Source organism: Oncorhynchus mykiss, chromosome 12 (genome assembly GCF_057628025.1).
Source record: "Oncorhynchus mykiss isolate SJ-2025 chromosome 12, ASM5762802v1, whole genome shotgun sequence".
NCBI lineage: Eukaryota > Metazoa > Chordata > Actinopteri > Salmoniformes > Salmonidae > Oncorhynchus > Oncorhynchus mykiss.
Window position 1 is genome coordinate 68,829,141 of NC_143033.1, and position 14,488 is coordinate 68,843,628.

The following is a 14,488-nucleotide window of genomic DNA, read 5'->3' on the forward strand; positions in this document are numbered from 1 at the left end:
TACCACCCGCCTTTTATATCCTGTGTTTTTGTTTTGCCTCACTGCTCGCTGCGTTCATTTCCTGGTTCGGCGGGTTTCGTGTGTGTGTGTGTGTGTGTACTACTGACCGACAGATGTAAGCTTCTGGCTGACTTCTGAAGATATCTGAAATATTCATCAAAGTGTTAGATTTTCACATAAATCATAAGGCATTTGGTTTAATGTTGGAGTGGTGTGCTAGGTTTGTTTGAGTGCTATATTGAGCATGGGATTCCGTTTTATTTCTCTGTGGTTTACCAGCTAGCCATCATCTGATGGTCTGGCATTCCTTTACTTTGGACATTACTACTGTCTAGCCACCCGCACGTGCACACACACTACGAAACAGTAGAGCTGTGGTGTTACCATTATCGCAATATTTTGTCCATGCCAAAAATTCAAATGCGACGCAAATCAAACTCTTTGGTCCTTTAAAAACCTGCTGTATGTAAAAATATTGGAAAATAAAAAAGAGTATCGTGATACTGGTATCATCTCGGCCTTGCAAAACAGCTCCCATTCCTAGGTGAGAGCAGAGTAGAGACAGGTGTGAATGACTCACCCCAGGTGAGAGGACAGGACCTCACGCTTCAAGGTCACACACACTTTCCTACCACAAAGCCAGCCATACTCCTTACTGACGTTACTCTGGATTTCCTCTCAATGCCAGGCAGTGTATCCTTTTCTTCCCACCAGGGCTCGTTTCACGCAGACACGGCCTCCCAGAGCTCTGTGACCCCTCTGTATGTGTCTCTGAAGTCAGGCCTCTCACAGAGACACAGGAAGCGTGTCAAATCAAATCCATATTTTTTTTGTCACATGCGTCATAAACAACAGGTCTAGACTAACAGGAAAATGCTTACTTCTCCCAACAATGCAAAGTAATGATAGAAAATTAATAACACGTAATAATAAATACACCATGAGTAACGATAACTTTGCTATATACCCAGGGTGCCAGTACCGAGTCGATGTGTAGGCGTACGATGTAGTTGAGGTAGATATGGACAAATAACTAAGAATAAAGTGACCAGGCAACAGGATAGATAATGAGCAGCAGAGCGTGTGATGGATGGATCTATAAGAGGGAGCCTCACCAGAGAGGATGGCACATGGCCACTTAATCTCTCCTCTCTGGCTGGGGGGAGACGAGTCCCAGACCGCGTGCACGCAACCGAGTGTCAGCTAAAAGTCGAAAGAGAAAAGCCAGTGACTCAGGGGTATGTTTGGTAGCTACTAATCCACGGTGTGTGTTTTGTGAATATCAGAGATGGAGATTGGCACTTGTTTTCCTGATGGCCATCACACAGAGAATTGCATTACAGTATTGTCAGAAAGTCCAAGGAAGAGGCCTGTTTTGCGGCCGCCCTCGCCGGCCCTGAGCGCTTATTGAAACGAGTCGGGGACAAATGTAAAATGTATTTAAATGGCTTGTTATTTCTTAAGAACCTCGGCGGGGTTTCTGGAAGTCTGCAGGGGCACTTCATATGCCCTCGGCGAGAGTGTTGTTATTACACACACATCGTGTTTTATGTGGGAGAAGCTTCTTGTTGGAGGTCCTGTCCTGGCATTTGTTTTTCAGATTGTACTTGTATGTTTTCCTGTGTGGGTGTTTCTGTGAACGCCAGTATTATTGGTTGTCCCTGTACTGGTGCTTTTCCACTGAGACTAACCCCTACACCAGTAGGTCGCCAGTGTTTTATGTTCATGTGAGCTCTAGTGTAATTGTTTCCATCAGGAATGCGACACTAAGACTTGGGGCGAGAGGAACCAGCAACCTCTGCATCATTCAAGACGGTCTCTCTCTCTCTCTCCCCCGCTTTCTTGCTCTTATTCTCACTCTCTCTCTCTGTGTGTGTCTTGTGTGGATGGAGAGAGAGAATGTGATTGTGGCTACTTCCTGTATGCCTGCTTCCTGTTCCTGTGTGGATCACAGACAGGAGCGGGGGACTCATTGTGTCGCTGCAGCAGCCAAAACTCCTCCCTCTGTCCCTCCCTCTGTCCCTTCCTCTCTCTCTCTCTCTCTCTCTCGCTCTCTCGCTCTCCACAGCCCTACTGCACACAGTATTCTCCCTCTGTCCCTCTCTCTCTCCATAGCCCTACAACGCATGGTTCATTCTCTCGCCCCTTAAATGCCCCTAGTGGTTGACTGTAGTACTGCAGTGCATTGCGTACTGCCCCTCCCCCACACTCACCACAGCCCCATGTGGAATTTTTTTAATTGACAAGAAGAGGCTTGGGGTAGAAAAAAAGCACTCTTCCTTTAAAATGAACAGGAAAACTGTGGACTCAGGTCCTGGTTCAGATTTGTGTTTGTTTGGTTTTACAGGGAAGAGTTAATTGTTTCTCTCTTATAACTTTTCTTTGGTTCCCCATCACCTCCCTCCCCCGCAATGGCCTTGTTTATAGGTCCATGTGTGCTTTATTGCTAATCAGAATATAAAATACAGCATCTCTGAGTAGCTGATTATTCAGTCTTCTGAAATCCTCCCATATGTTTTTGCTCACTGGCTACCTTTGTGGTACTTGGCCACGTCACACTCCAGGCTTATTTTCCTATATCACACTAACCTTGGAAATGAGAGGCTGCCTTACTTTCCCTTTCTTACAGGTGTGTGTGTGTGTGTGTGTGTGCTAATTTAGTCTATGTCTGCTAATGAAGAGAGGGAGTATACATACATGTTCTCACATCATTTTATTGTGTCTTTTTTTTCTGGAGGAACTGTGAAGAGAGAAGGGTGTATTTATATCCAGGCGTCATGAAAAGGTGTGTGTGCAAGTGTAGACAGGTGACGCTTTGGAGCGTTCATCTGAATGTATGACACGAAATTTGAGTCTTGGAAATACATTTTTACATTGCCACATTCTGAAAACAGGCCCACGTCTTCCTCCTAGGCTTAAGCCTCTTTGTGTCTGTATAAGAGATTCTGGGCGCCCGAACACAGCCCCTTCTAAACAAAAAGTGACCTTGTTCGGTTGGTCTGTATTGATTATTGATAGCTGTAAAGAGGGTGAGAATGAAAGCCGCAGGGGTTTGGGTGTTTGAGAGAGTATTGAACCAGCGCCCTGTCCCAAATTGCATCCTGTCCCTCATGTAGTTAACTGCTTTTCACCAGAGCCCTATGGGCCATGGTCAAAATGAGTGCACTAAATGGGGAATAGGGTGCCATTTGGGATGTACACATAGTGTGTGTTGAGAGGTTGTCCTCTAAATTCCAGTCAGTGTGGATGAGGAGAAGGAGGAGGGAGAAAAATGGGGGTGGAGGAGGAGGGCCTGTAGCAGCAGAGGCCTCACTGGTCTCTAGCCATCTCACCAGACTGATAGGAAAGTGGGTTATGTAACGTTGGCTCTATAGAAAGAACATAGCAGCCCTCTCTTTTTGTCTCTCGCTCTCTCTACATGCCCCTTCACTTTTTCCATTTCTGTTCATCTGTTTTCCCTACCCTCTCTCTTACCCCCATTGCACTGATTTCTTGCCCTCATTGTCCCCGTCGCCCCCTCCCACCCTCGTTTCTCTGTCTCTCCCTCCTGGGACAGAGTGTGATCGAGGGTAATCTTGATTCATTTCAGAGACCTCTTCCTTCCCAAAAGGTCCTTTGCGCACAGCTCCATCATTTGGAACTCTTGGCTTGAACACAGCACATTCAGGGTAGGGGAGGCTACTACTAGGCGCGCAGGCCCGGGTGTAGAACACATGGGAAGGGGTTCAGTGGAAAGGTGCCAGCTACAGTTTTGTAACTAGGTACATGGCGTGCTGCTGCTGCTATTGAAACGTAAGAAACACAAACTAAGTCGAGCAGCTCGGGAGCCAAGAGAAAGTGACGATTTTAATTAGACTAAATGTCATCAGTCACTGGGGGACTGGAAGTATGTGTGTTAGGCATGGGCATTTGATTTCACTGTTCAAATAATATCCAGAATGTTTTACTTCAATGGGGACTTGTTTGCGTGACTCATGAAAGGTGGTGCACTTTGCTTTTTGGGGGGGGGGGGATTTCCAATGATTTAGAAATCTCCCACTTCACTTGCTTCACATGGAACCTCTGACTGTAAAGCTGCTTTGATTGACCTACCAATAGCAAGCTGGACGTGTGAAGTGCCTATAGGCTACCAGTGCCTCTTTTAATGGGGCGCATTCATAGCTGTTGTTCTATTATAATGTCAAATGGCATGGTCTGCCCTGGAATGTAGCAATGTCACATAGATAATTAAATAAAATTTTAAACAAACGTAAATTTAAAAAAAAAATGTATCAACTTGTAAGTAACCGAATACTAACCCATTCTAACAAATAACCGTGCCCATCCCGTATGTGTGTGATGGCTTAGACTTGAAGGAAAGTCTGTGGCTAGCGTTGTGAATGGAGTTAGATGGATGTTTTTGAGGCATTTTTTCCCCCATTTAGTGTTATTTGTGTGACGCCCCTTTGCTTCATTCCGAAAGGCCTGGTCACTGACCTCGGAACCCTCACTGACCTTCCTCCATACAAGCAATCACACTTCCCACACACACACAATCTCTCTCTCTCTCACTCGCTGTCACACTGACATGGACACCCCCTTCTCTCCCGCCTCTGCTCTGACCCTGTCCTCCTCCTCTCTCTGCCCGACAGATGGAGACGTGCAGAGGGGCGCTACGCGGTGGATAGGGCCTCCATAGTCAGCCACTGGAACTGGCTGCAGGCCCATGTGTCTGACCTGGAGTACCGCATCCGCCAGCAGACGGACATCTACCGCCAGCTCCGCTCCAACAAGGTCAGCACCACGTCAATGAACACATCCCCGGGTCTTAACTCTGATTACGATTCTTATTCTTTTTTAAGTGATTCAATGTTTCTATATGGTCAGCGCCCTCAGTCTCAGCCACCTGGGTTGCCCTGGCAACAAGCCCAAGAGTGGAGGGGGCGGACCTGGTGAAAGTCATGATGTCATGGGAGGGGGGAGGGGGGAGCATGTCACGTGACCTAACATGTCTCTCGCACCCCACGCTCAAAGTAACTCAGCTCACACCTCATCGGCAGATGAGAAAAGTGGGAATGCGTTTCTATTCTGTTCGTATCAAGAGTATGTTGCACTCCTCGATACCTCTGACATGTCTGTCTGCTTTTATCCCTCACTCTCTTCCCCACTCCTATCCTCTGCTCCTCCCATCCATCCATCAGTGATTTCCCAGTGGAATATCTTAGCCTTCCTGGTTACATTTCTAGCAAATTGCTTCAACAGCTTGTTCATGGTGCCCCTTGTCTGTGGCTACACCGAAACCAGTTACTTTGGTGCAAAGCCACTGTTACCTCTGGTGTTATGAATCAGAAGGACTGAAGAGCTCACCCTGGCCTATCTGCGCTCTCGTAGGGTTCCATAATGCTGGCAGAGACCTCCCTCTTTGACGTGTCACCCGAGGACGGGGAGGTGAAGGCGGAGCCTGTTGGTTGCCCTGTAATGCAGGTAAATGAGTCTGACGATGTAACTGTCCAATCAGATCCTCAACAAGCCTGTGTCTTAATTTCTTAGACATCAATTCGCGTATCCTATTCATGCCCTAATTTTAAGTGAATATGTCCACAGTTCAGTTAGTACTACATCCTCTTAAGTAATTGTAGTATGATGTACTGTATCAAAGAGAAAGGGAGCGCAAATGCGACTTTTCCACTTAGCGTGGTCCCTCCCTACCAGTTCAGAGGAGAAAGAAGGGAGAGAGGGGGAGAGAGGACAGCACCCAAGATGGCACCCTGGCACTGTGCCCAAAATAGAGAGACGGGAACAAGACTCGCCCACAGAACCCTAACCAGCCTCCGGGACTTGGGAGGGAGGAGGGACTACTATCTCAGGAAGAGAAGGGGTGAGGAGGGGGAGGTCCCAAAACAGTGGTGGTCTTTGTTTTGTCATGCCAAGTAGCGTTGACCTTTCTATCCATTCAGTTGTGGCCCGAGGAATTCACTAGGAGGTCGTTCAACTGTTCTGGGCTCTGCTGTAGTGGAATGGAGTTGAGGATGGGTTTGGAAGTGTTTTTAGAAGGGGAGTTCCATGGTAGCCGTGCCAACCTTGTCTTTGGTTCCAGGAGTGTGGCTCAGACGGTGGGGCGGAGGGTCCGGGATCCGTGGAAACGAGCCCGAGGAAAGGGTGCGCGTCCGGGAGACAGGTCAACGGGATCATCAACAGGTACGACACAACCGAATGAGCCCTCTTACTCGTCCAGTTGGTGTGTGTCCTGCAGGAATCCCAACCATTCTATGCCAACCACTGTGTCTGAACAAAGGGGGTGGGTGGATGGGGACATGGTCCATGTGGGAATTGCAGCTGCTCGCTGTCCTTCCCAAACATACTACAGGGTTTGGACACACAGCACATGTGTTCATGCTGCAGCCTGTTGTTTTCCCTCTAGTGGAATGCATAACTGTGAATGGAAGTTCTTTGTGTTACACTTAAATAATCATTCTGTCACCAAGTAATACGTATTCACACTCATCATAGTGCTAAATGGGATGGGCGTTTCCTCCCATACGGTTACATTGAGACCTACCAAATAAGCTACTCAGTGGACAATCAAAACATGAATCCATAGTGAACATAATCAGTAGTAGTAATATATGGACTCATGTATTGCAATGTTGATGAGTGACTGTCCCTCCCTTCCCTCCAGCTTATGTCATTGGTCTATAGCTCTACAATGTCCATATGTATTAGTGCTGCGCAAATAACCAACATTTCTGTTATTTTTAGTTTTTTAAACAACTAGTTGATCGATAGTTCAATCATTTGAAATCTATTTTGTTCTGTTTTTCTGTGAGCTCAATGTGCACATTGCACAGTTTCTTTAGAAATAAATTAGATCCAGCCTGAACTATGCGATGCAGTAGGGAGTTGTAGTTTCCAACTGGCCAATATTGTAGTAAATAAACTACAAAGAGCATAATCCATTGTACATCTACTTGTTCGGTCTCTGTTTCTTTTATGCCTGCTGCAGAAGAGGCAGAAGAATGTGTGATTGTGAGGGATATAGAGAGCAGCTGTCGCTTCGAGGTATCTCTACCTGAAAATACATGATCTATGTGATTATTAGTTGGTATTCAGCAGTCATAAAAGTATGCCTTGTTTACCTTGAGGAACTACAAAATAGTGATTTTTGTCAGAAAGCATTGGCAGCAGCTCTGTGTAGATGAGATGACCTGGAATGAAAGAATAAATTCATCAAATGAAAAATAAATAATATGCACAACTGAAATATTTTATTAAAGTGATGTGAATAAATTAGGCTTAATAAGTGATAAGCAGTAATGATGGGCAGTCACTACCATCATGGGACTTTTATGAGTTGTTTTATTTTCTGTGTTACAGCATTCAGCCCAAATAATCGAAAGCGAACCGACCTTAAAAAGCACTAATCACTCAGCCCTAATATTTATCAGCAGCTCGTGGATGTAGATTCACAGGGTTTCTCTGTCTTCTTTTGTGTTGCGTAGCATTGATGAGTGACTGTCCCTCCTCCCTCCCTCCAGCCTGCGGCCTGGCTCTCCCGATGGTTCTGACCCGGAGGAGCAGCTGAGGAAGCAGCAGCAGAACCAGCCCTTGCCCCAGCTACTGTGCTCCCCTCAGGATGACACGTGTGTGTCGGCCCGAACACGGCCCCTCCTCAGCTGCAAGAGACGACGCCTCGTCAGGCCCAGCACCCTCACCAACCTTAACCGCAAGGTTGGTGTGTGCGCACTTTACTGTGTGTGTAATATTGTTTTTCTGTTGGTGTGCTTTCACTGCTACATTGTCATATTGTGTTTTCAGTTGTTGTTGTTTTTCTGGGTAGCGAATGGGTGTATTGTTTGCTAGTATGACTGTCTGTTCTTGAACTACAGAGTGGTTGGCTGATATTTTGTCTGTGTATAGCCTATATGTTATGTGTGTGTTTATAAGGATATGCCATCTGCAATGTGTGTCCTTTTACGCATTGGTGTGTGTACATTTGTTCACGGTTCGACATTACCTCTTGTCCGGTGCACGTAAAAAATAAATATCAGACCAGCAGAATATAGAATACTGTTGTCCGGATGGACAAGTAAAACAAATCACATTATCAAACAAATACCCAGGTCAGAATTGGACCAGAGTATCCTCCACATGCGTTGTTGTGCTCTGTTCTCCCAATGTATCAGAATAGAATTATATTGCGTTGACAGGCGGGGTATGTCAATCACTTTTGAGATCAAAGCGCAGAACCACACGTAGCCACGTTTGTTCATATTCCTTGCTGGTTAGTGAGTTATTTGCCCAGGTATAGCATATTTTTGGTCAGCAAACAGGGTTCGTATGGTTATGAAAGTCATTGAAAAGTCATGGCGCGGGCATCACCTGCTGTGTTCCCGTGTGATTGGGTCCGAGGAGAGCGAGGGAGACATTACAGCAGGTAGGCCTATAAAATAATGATGGGCAACGGATGAACTAAAGAGCCAATTCAAAACCATATGGTGTTGCCTGGCTAGTTGACGGTTTAGCTTAAAGCATCATATTAATGTCATTATAGTGTCCGATGTCCTAAAGAGAAAGAAAAAAAAACGTTCCAGCAGCACTCGTCGTGAATGATGAACGGCTGTGTTAATAAACCAAAGCTAATTACTGCTTTTTTTTTTAAACGGCCTCTCAAAAGCACTCGAAAGAGTTGAGAAATAAATCCGACTCATTTGGAAAGTTCTATTAGGCATTGGCCATGTCATTCTGACAACGTTGAAATATGTGTGTGATTTGACCTAGCCCAAATGAGAAATGATTCCCAACGCTGTCAGTAAATCTCCACTGAAACCTCAATGTTTTAGCCTTACAAGGCAGATGAACATGTGTTTGTTAGTTACCTTGCTTGAGGTAGCCAACCGTAGCTATTTGATCCCTGATTCATTCAATTAGGAAAGTATGTTATAAAGACGGTGTTTAGTTGTAAGTGTAATGTTGCAATATTTTGTCAGCCAACCATCCTCCAGGAGAGCCTTAAAGGGGCAGTGTTGTATTTTCAGACAGGCTTTCATATGCAAAGTAGCTTATTGGCAGAGGGTAGCTTACATTTTTGCAGTTCTCTGAATGGTAGTAATAATGATAATTGTATTTTGTAAAGTGATTTTAAGTCTCCCTTTTGGCCCATGGTGTTAGACCATAATTATTCGGGGGACAAGTGACTTGAGCTTTCAGATGAGTACAAAGTCAGTCCTACTTGTCCAAAGGGCAAGTGGCTAAAAAAAAGTGAATGTATGCCGGTCTGTGTGTGTCTTGAGTTACAAGTGTGTTTGTAGTAGCATTAAGTGTGATTACACGTGGGGAGTGTACGTGTTTGTCAATGTACTGACTACAGCGTATGGATTAATGGTGAATGACCAGCCCTCCACGCCAGTACATTTTAAGGATCTGCATTCAAACTCTCATAGTGAGAGAACACACCCTCGGTGTGTGTGTATAGACTAGATGTCTTCTACCTCTGCATTCTCCGAAGACGTCTATTCCTTCACGTGAAGTGGCCTTGGAACAGGTGGCTAGTCTCCAACGACACAGGTAGGGCTGAACGCCGCTGACTCGTGTTCTGTTTAAAGCAGCGGCGTTATATCTCAGACTAGGAGGAGCTGCCTGACAAGACGCACACAATTCAAAGAGGTTTGACTGGACAGGGGGGAGCTTATCCCAGATCAACACTCGTACTCTGTTCAGTAAAAGGAAACGCTGCCATAACGGGAGCGGACTGTGAACAAGCTCTCCTCTCAGCCCCTTGCGCTTCAGATCGTTGTTAAAGCGTTCAACTAAACAGGAACTCTGGCTTATCTTGTTAAACCAGCACCGCCGCAGTTTCAAAGGCTTACCCTATACGTAAATGGCAGGAAAAGCTAAGCTTGTGGTGCTATGTATCTATGTTTTTATTTCTTAAACAATTGAATCTGGTCCGATTTTGATTGCCTTACAAGAAGGCAGGCGCTGTAGAAGGTACCCATGTTTAATTTTTTTAGAGACTTTAGACGCAGTGTTGATGTGCAACAGTATGTTGTTGCTGGAACAGGAATATCATGACTACTTCAGAGATGGTTTCCTTCTGTTTGCATGTTCCCCGTGTGTCTGGATCTTACCCGCTTGTCCTTGTTGCATTGAGAATTTGCGCTCACTCGATTCCTTAGACCTACCTGGTTAAATAAGTTTAAAGAATCATCCCCGTCTCTTCTCCAGGGCCAGAGGCTGAGCGTACCGGGTCCTCGCTGCGGCTGCGAGGTCAACCCCCAGTGTATGACGTGTGGCGGCCGCACCCTCTCCTCCTCTGACGTCCAGTATGAGCGCCCTCTACTGGAGAGGCTGTCCCAGTTCGACCCCTGCGTGCACCCCATCCTCTCCCTCACAGACGGTAAGATTGATCGGTTGGTTGACGGATTGATTGAATTTGTTTGATCATAAAAATACATCCAAACCCGCTCCAGCCGGAGACAATGTACGCCTTGTAGCTACGTGCACCACATCTTCTCTCTCACTGTTGCAAGTAGCCCTGCCCTCGTCATGCCCTTGGTCAAGGGCCAGGGGTTGGCTAACAAGGGCCAGGGGTTGGCTAACAAGGGCCAGGGGTTGGCTAACAAGGGCCAGGGGTTGGCTAACAAGGGACAGAGGTTGCTGTTCCATCTTGTGTTTGCTGGGTAGTGGAGCAGCATAGTTGGTTTATATGTGATAACGATCCAGTATTGACTACTTAGTCGCACCGCATTATATAGACTATATTTTAGGCAGAATTTGAGCTGGAGCTTTGATGTATCGAGAACTTGCAGCACCACCAGCTTCAATCCAATCAAGGGGCTTTGTTCCACCCATGTCATGTGGTGTGTATTTCATTCTGATTCTGATTTCCACTAGTGAGCTCCCTCCCACACTTTTCTACTGCTGTAGTAAAGGCCTGTGGCCCGCGCCTGTAATATGGGCCTGCCAGTGCTTAGATTAAAGGCAGGGGGAAGTAGAGTGCAGGATGAAAGCAGGCCAAATCCTCAGGGGGTTGGCGGGGGTGGAGGGGCTTCTAGAGCTTCCAGTCTGAACCTGCTGAAGTCCTCCCCCTGGTGGATTGAGGGAGAAATCCACTCTGACGCTCTGTCAAAGCGCTGCTGCTCACTGCATCCACCCTCGCCCTCTCAGTCCCAGATGTTCCTTTTCCACATGAGAGGAGCTAGCTAGCTAGCTAGGCCTGAGAGATGTGAAAGCGTCAAAAGTCTGCAGTGTAATGAGGTATAAAGGACTGGCTGGAGACGGATGGTGCAGTCAGAACTAGGTCAACTGGTGAAAGAGGGGATGGTTGGTGGTTGAAAAGGCAATGCAGTCTATGACCATGCAGTGCTACTGTCTGTCTGTAGGTGGTAGCGAGGGGTCCAATATGGCTGCTGTAGCTTGGCACACACAATGGTGTTGGCCTTTTTTAATAGTGCACGGTTGATGTGGTTTGTAGTTTTTACAGGTTTGATCTGTAGTTCCCCTAGTATCTATGCCTATACAGTTGTCGATACCGGTTTGGTGGTTTGTTTCTATTTTGCCAGGCCAATGTGCCCTGTTTAGATGTAGGTAGGTTTATTTGAACATCTTGGTACATATGCAGAAACAAACGTACCATTTTGATGTAAAACACAAGTAAAAGGTAATGATCAACTGAACTATATGGACAGTGAATTATCGATACATAGTAGGTCATAAACAACCTAGTTTAAGAGCTCTTGCCAAGAGCTTATATAGAATTATTATTTATTTTTTTACATTCATCTGCTGCTAACCCCAACCCTCCGTCTCCGTCTGTGTGTTTGTGCAGACGTGGCGATGAGTCTGCACCTGCAGCGCGTCCTCAAGTCCCACTGGAACAGCCGGCCGCTGGAGAAGATCAAACCCCTGAAGAAGCTCTCCCTGAAACACAAGCTTTCCGTGGGACGTCCCCACGACCCCTCCGCCTCCTTCACCCCCAAAGACAAACACAAGATGACCAACTCCCTCCTCTCCACAGTCCGTAAGTAAAGCATCATCACCCCAAAAAACAAGGCTGAGACTTTAAGCCAAGCACAGGGGTATTGGCTCCCAGTGGGGAAGGCTCGTATAGCCATTTGTCCCTAAGCATGTTAATCTTCTACACCTTAAACGTTGTGTAACGCAGCAGACCTTATAGACTTATAGGAAGGATCTCTTAGTTTTGCAAAGCTCTTAATATGATCGGTAATGGCTGTTCATATACCTGTGTAACAACACCAAATGTACGAGGCCCCACCAGCCTGACAATTCACAGTCCTACATAACAAGCGTTTATTTTGTTTGTTACTCTGTAGTATTCAGGTGTGAGTGTGTGTGTGGCCCAGCATTTCCTGGTAAATACAGTGACTCGGCTGCCAAAACGACAAAGCGCTTTCCTCTGTGTGATTGATTGAAGAGCTTTGGTAGTTTTCTGCTTCAAATGCATGGACCCTATTCAGAGAGCACAGATGGATGGAGCACGATACCCTGATAATCATTTCATCACAATGTTACATAATCCAGAGCTCTGCAGCACAAGGTTAAAATGTACGTTTCTAAGCCAGTTTTGGTTGCATTTGTACGCTCACGCAGACCCACTCACAGACCTGGCTGAAAATATGACCGCTTTAGTGTTGTGGTGGAGTCTACTTCATCAGGATGTTTTTACAGTCAATTAACACTGTTAGACAAAATCAGAAATATATATATTGACTGGTCGTGGCTAATGTAGAAAAATGTATTCATATAATATACTGTGTGTGTGTGTGTGTGTGTGTGTGTGTGTGTGTACAAAACATACACACTGCCTAACCCTCCGTTGCTCCATCCTCACCAGGCCTGTCCCACCACAAGGTGCGTTCAGAGAAGCTACACAGGCAGCAGCTGGACAGCCTGCTGGGGTCCACCAAGCTGGAGGGCCGCCCCCACTACCGAGGGGAGCGGGGCCACGGGCCCTACGACAAGAGCCACGCACGCAAGAGGCCCCGAGAACACTCACTGTCACTAGACAGGATGGACAGTAAGTTGCCTACAGTCTGTTTATTTTCGTCTCCTTCTCTCTTTATCTTTCCCTCCCTCTCCCTAAGCACCTGTCTCATAGCTTGAGCAGCTCAAATGAGTTCTGAAGGGTAGTTGTCGCACCGCTCAGGCACCTCCACCGCTTTTCACTGGACGTTTGACCCTTTCCATATCGTTTAAACGTTTTATTCTTTATTCAGTATCCATTTTATCCCGTGTCGGTTACTGAATTTTTAAGGCTTGAGTATTTGAGAGATGGATTTATATCAATCAATCGGGAGGATTCCAGTGTATTTCATTAGATTTTTTTTCTCTACTCTCTTATTCTTCCCCCATACTCGCTCTCTCTCGACCTCTCCTCAGACACCCCTAAGCTGTACCTGGATGGGGGCAGTCTGTGCCCGTCTCTATCTGCTGGGCTCCACACCCCCGCCCACAGCTCCCTGCTCCGACAGCTGTCAGCCTCCTCAGAGACCTGCTCCATGCCCTTCACCCCCTTCAACAGCAGCCTGAGGGACAACAGCACCCCGGTACGACACGCACACACAGCCGGCCTGTACAGCCTTGTGCGCATGCATGTCCTATGTGATTGAAACAATAATGGTGAAGTAATTTGTAGAAGTACTTTAGCAGTTGGATTGACGGTGACTGACCCTGCTCCCCTTCTACCCCGTACAGCATCAGCCCATCCGCAGGAGGAGGGGAGAGAGCTCCTTTGACATCAACAACATCGTCATCCCCATGTCTGTGGCTGCCACCACCCGCGTGGAGAAACTGCAGTACAAAGAGATCCTCACCCCCAGGTACGCAAGACACAAAATGGCCGCCATGTCTACCTCGGCATGGGGAAGTTGCCTAGAGTCAGGAAACTAATTACAGATCCAGAGTCAGTTTTTGGAATTTTCCCCATCTAATAGATTAATAACGGTTAGGATATGGGACTGTGATGCTGATCCCTAGATATGTCCAGAAGGGCAAATAGCAATTGTTAGGATATGATTTGGGAGACTGTAAGCTGATCCTAAATCTGTGCCTAAGAGAGACTGCCCAGAGCTATGCACATCAGCTGTACATTCACTCCCTTGAACACGCATACTCACACACACACACACACACTTGGGTGGTGAATTACTGATGTATTAATTATCTGGCTTACATTTTGCAGTTGGAAGGAGGTTGACATTTGTGCTAAGCCAATCGCTGAGGAGGCTGACATTGAGGAGGTAAAAAATGATTTTTTCTTGGTATGACCTTTTCAGAATCTCAGTTGGTGTAGTTTACTGATGCAGACCAGGAGTGATTTAGTTGTCCAAAGATGTCAAACATCTAGGTAGAGCCGCCACCAACCTCCAAATAACTGCTTCGTTTTCACCGTAATGCTCTAATGTAATACATTTAATGGTAATAACCAAACCAATGTTTGACAGCAAGCTGTGTTCATCAAGTGTTACAGCACCAACTTGGATGGCTGATC

The 14,488-nt window shown here is 46.4% G+C and overlaps 1 protein-coding gene across 11 annotated transcripts in view; it reads left to right on the top strand.

Annotated features, from left to right (window-relative positions):
• kansl1b (KAT8 regulatory NSL complex subunit 1b) overlaps positions 1 to 14,488 on the top strand; it is an 84,991-nt gene that overhangs the window by 61,996 nt on the left and 8,507 nt on the right. For 5 of the 11 annotated variants that reach the window (XM_021624577.3, XM_090193091.1, XM_036938090.2 and 2 more), the window contains 10 exons: positions 4,632 to 4,773; positions 5,371 to 5,463; positions 6,077 to 6,177; positions 7,515 to 7,707; positions 10,204 to 10,375; positions 11,807 to 11,998; positions 12,833 to 13,015; positions 13,378 to 13,544; positions 13,693 to 13,817; positions 14,180 to 14,237. In XM_021624577.3, coding sequence (XP_021480252.2) covers positions 4,632 to 4,773; positions 5,371 to 5,463; positions 6,077 to 6,177; positions 7,515 to 7,707; positions 10,204 to 10,375; positions 11,807 to 11,998; positions 12,833 to 13,015; positions 13,378 to 13,544; positions 13,693 to 13,817; positions 14,180 to 14,237 — 1,426 coding nt within the window. Of the gene's footprint in view, positions 1 to 4,631; positions 4,774 to 5,370; positions 5,464 to 5,691; positions 5,858 to 6,076; positions 6,178 to 7,514; positions 7,708 to 10,203; positions 10,376 to 11,806; positions 11,999 to 12,832; positions 13,016 to 13,377; positions 13,545 to 13,692; positions 13,818 to 14,179; positions 14,238 to 14,488 lie in introns of all 11 variants that reach the window. The other 6 variants (XM_021624579.3, XM_090193096.1, XM_090193097.1 and 3 more) reach the window with 2 other exon arrangements.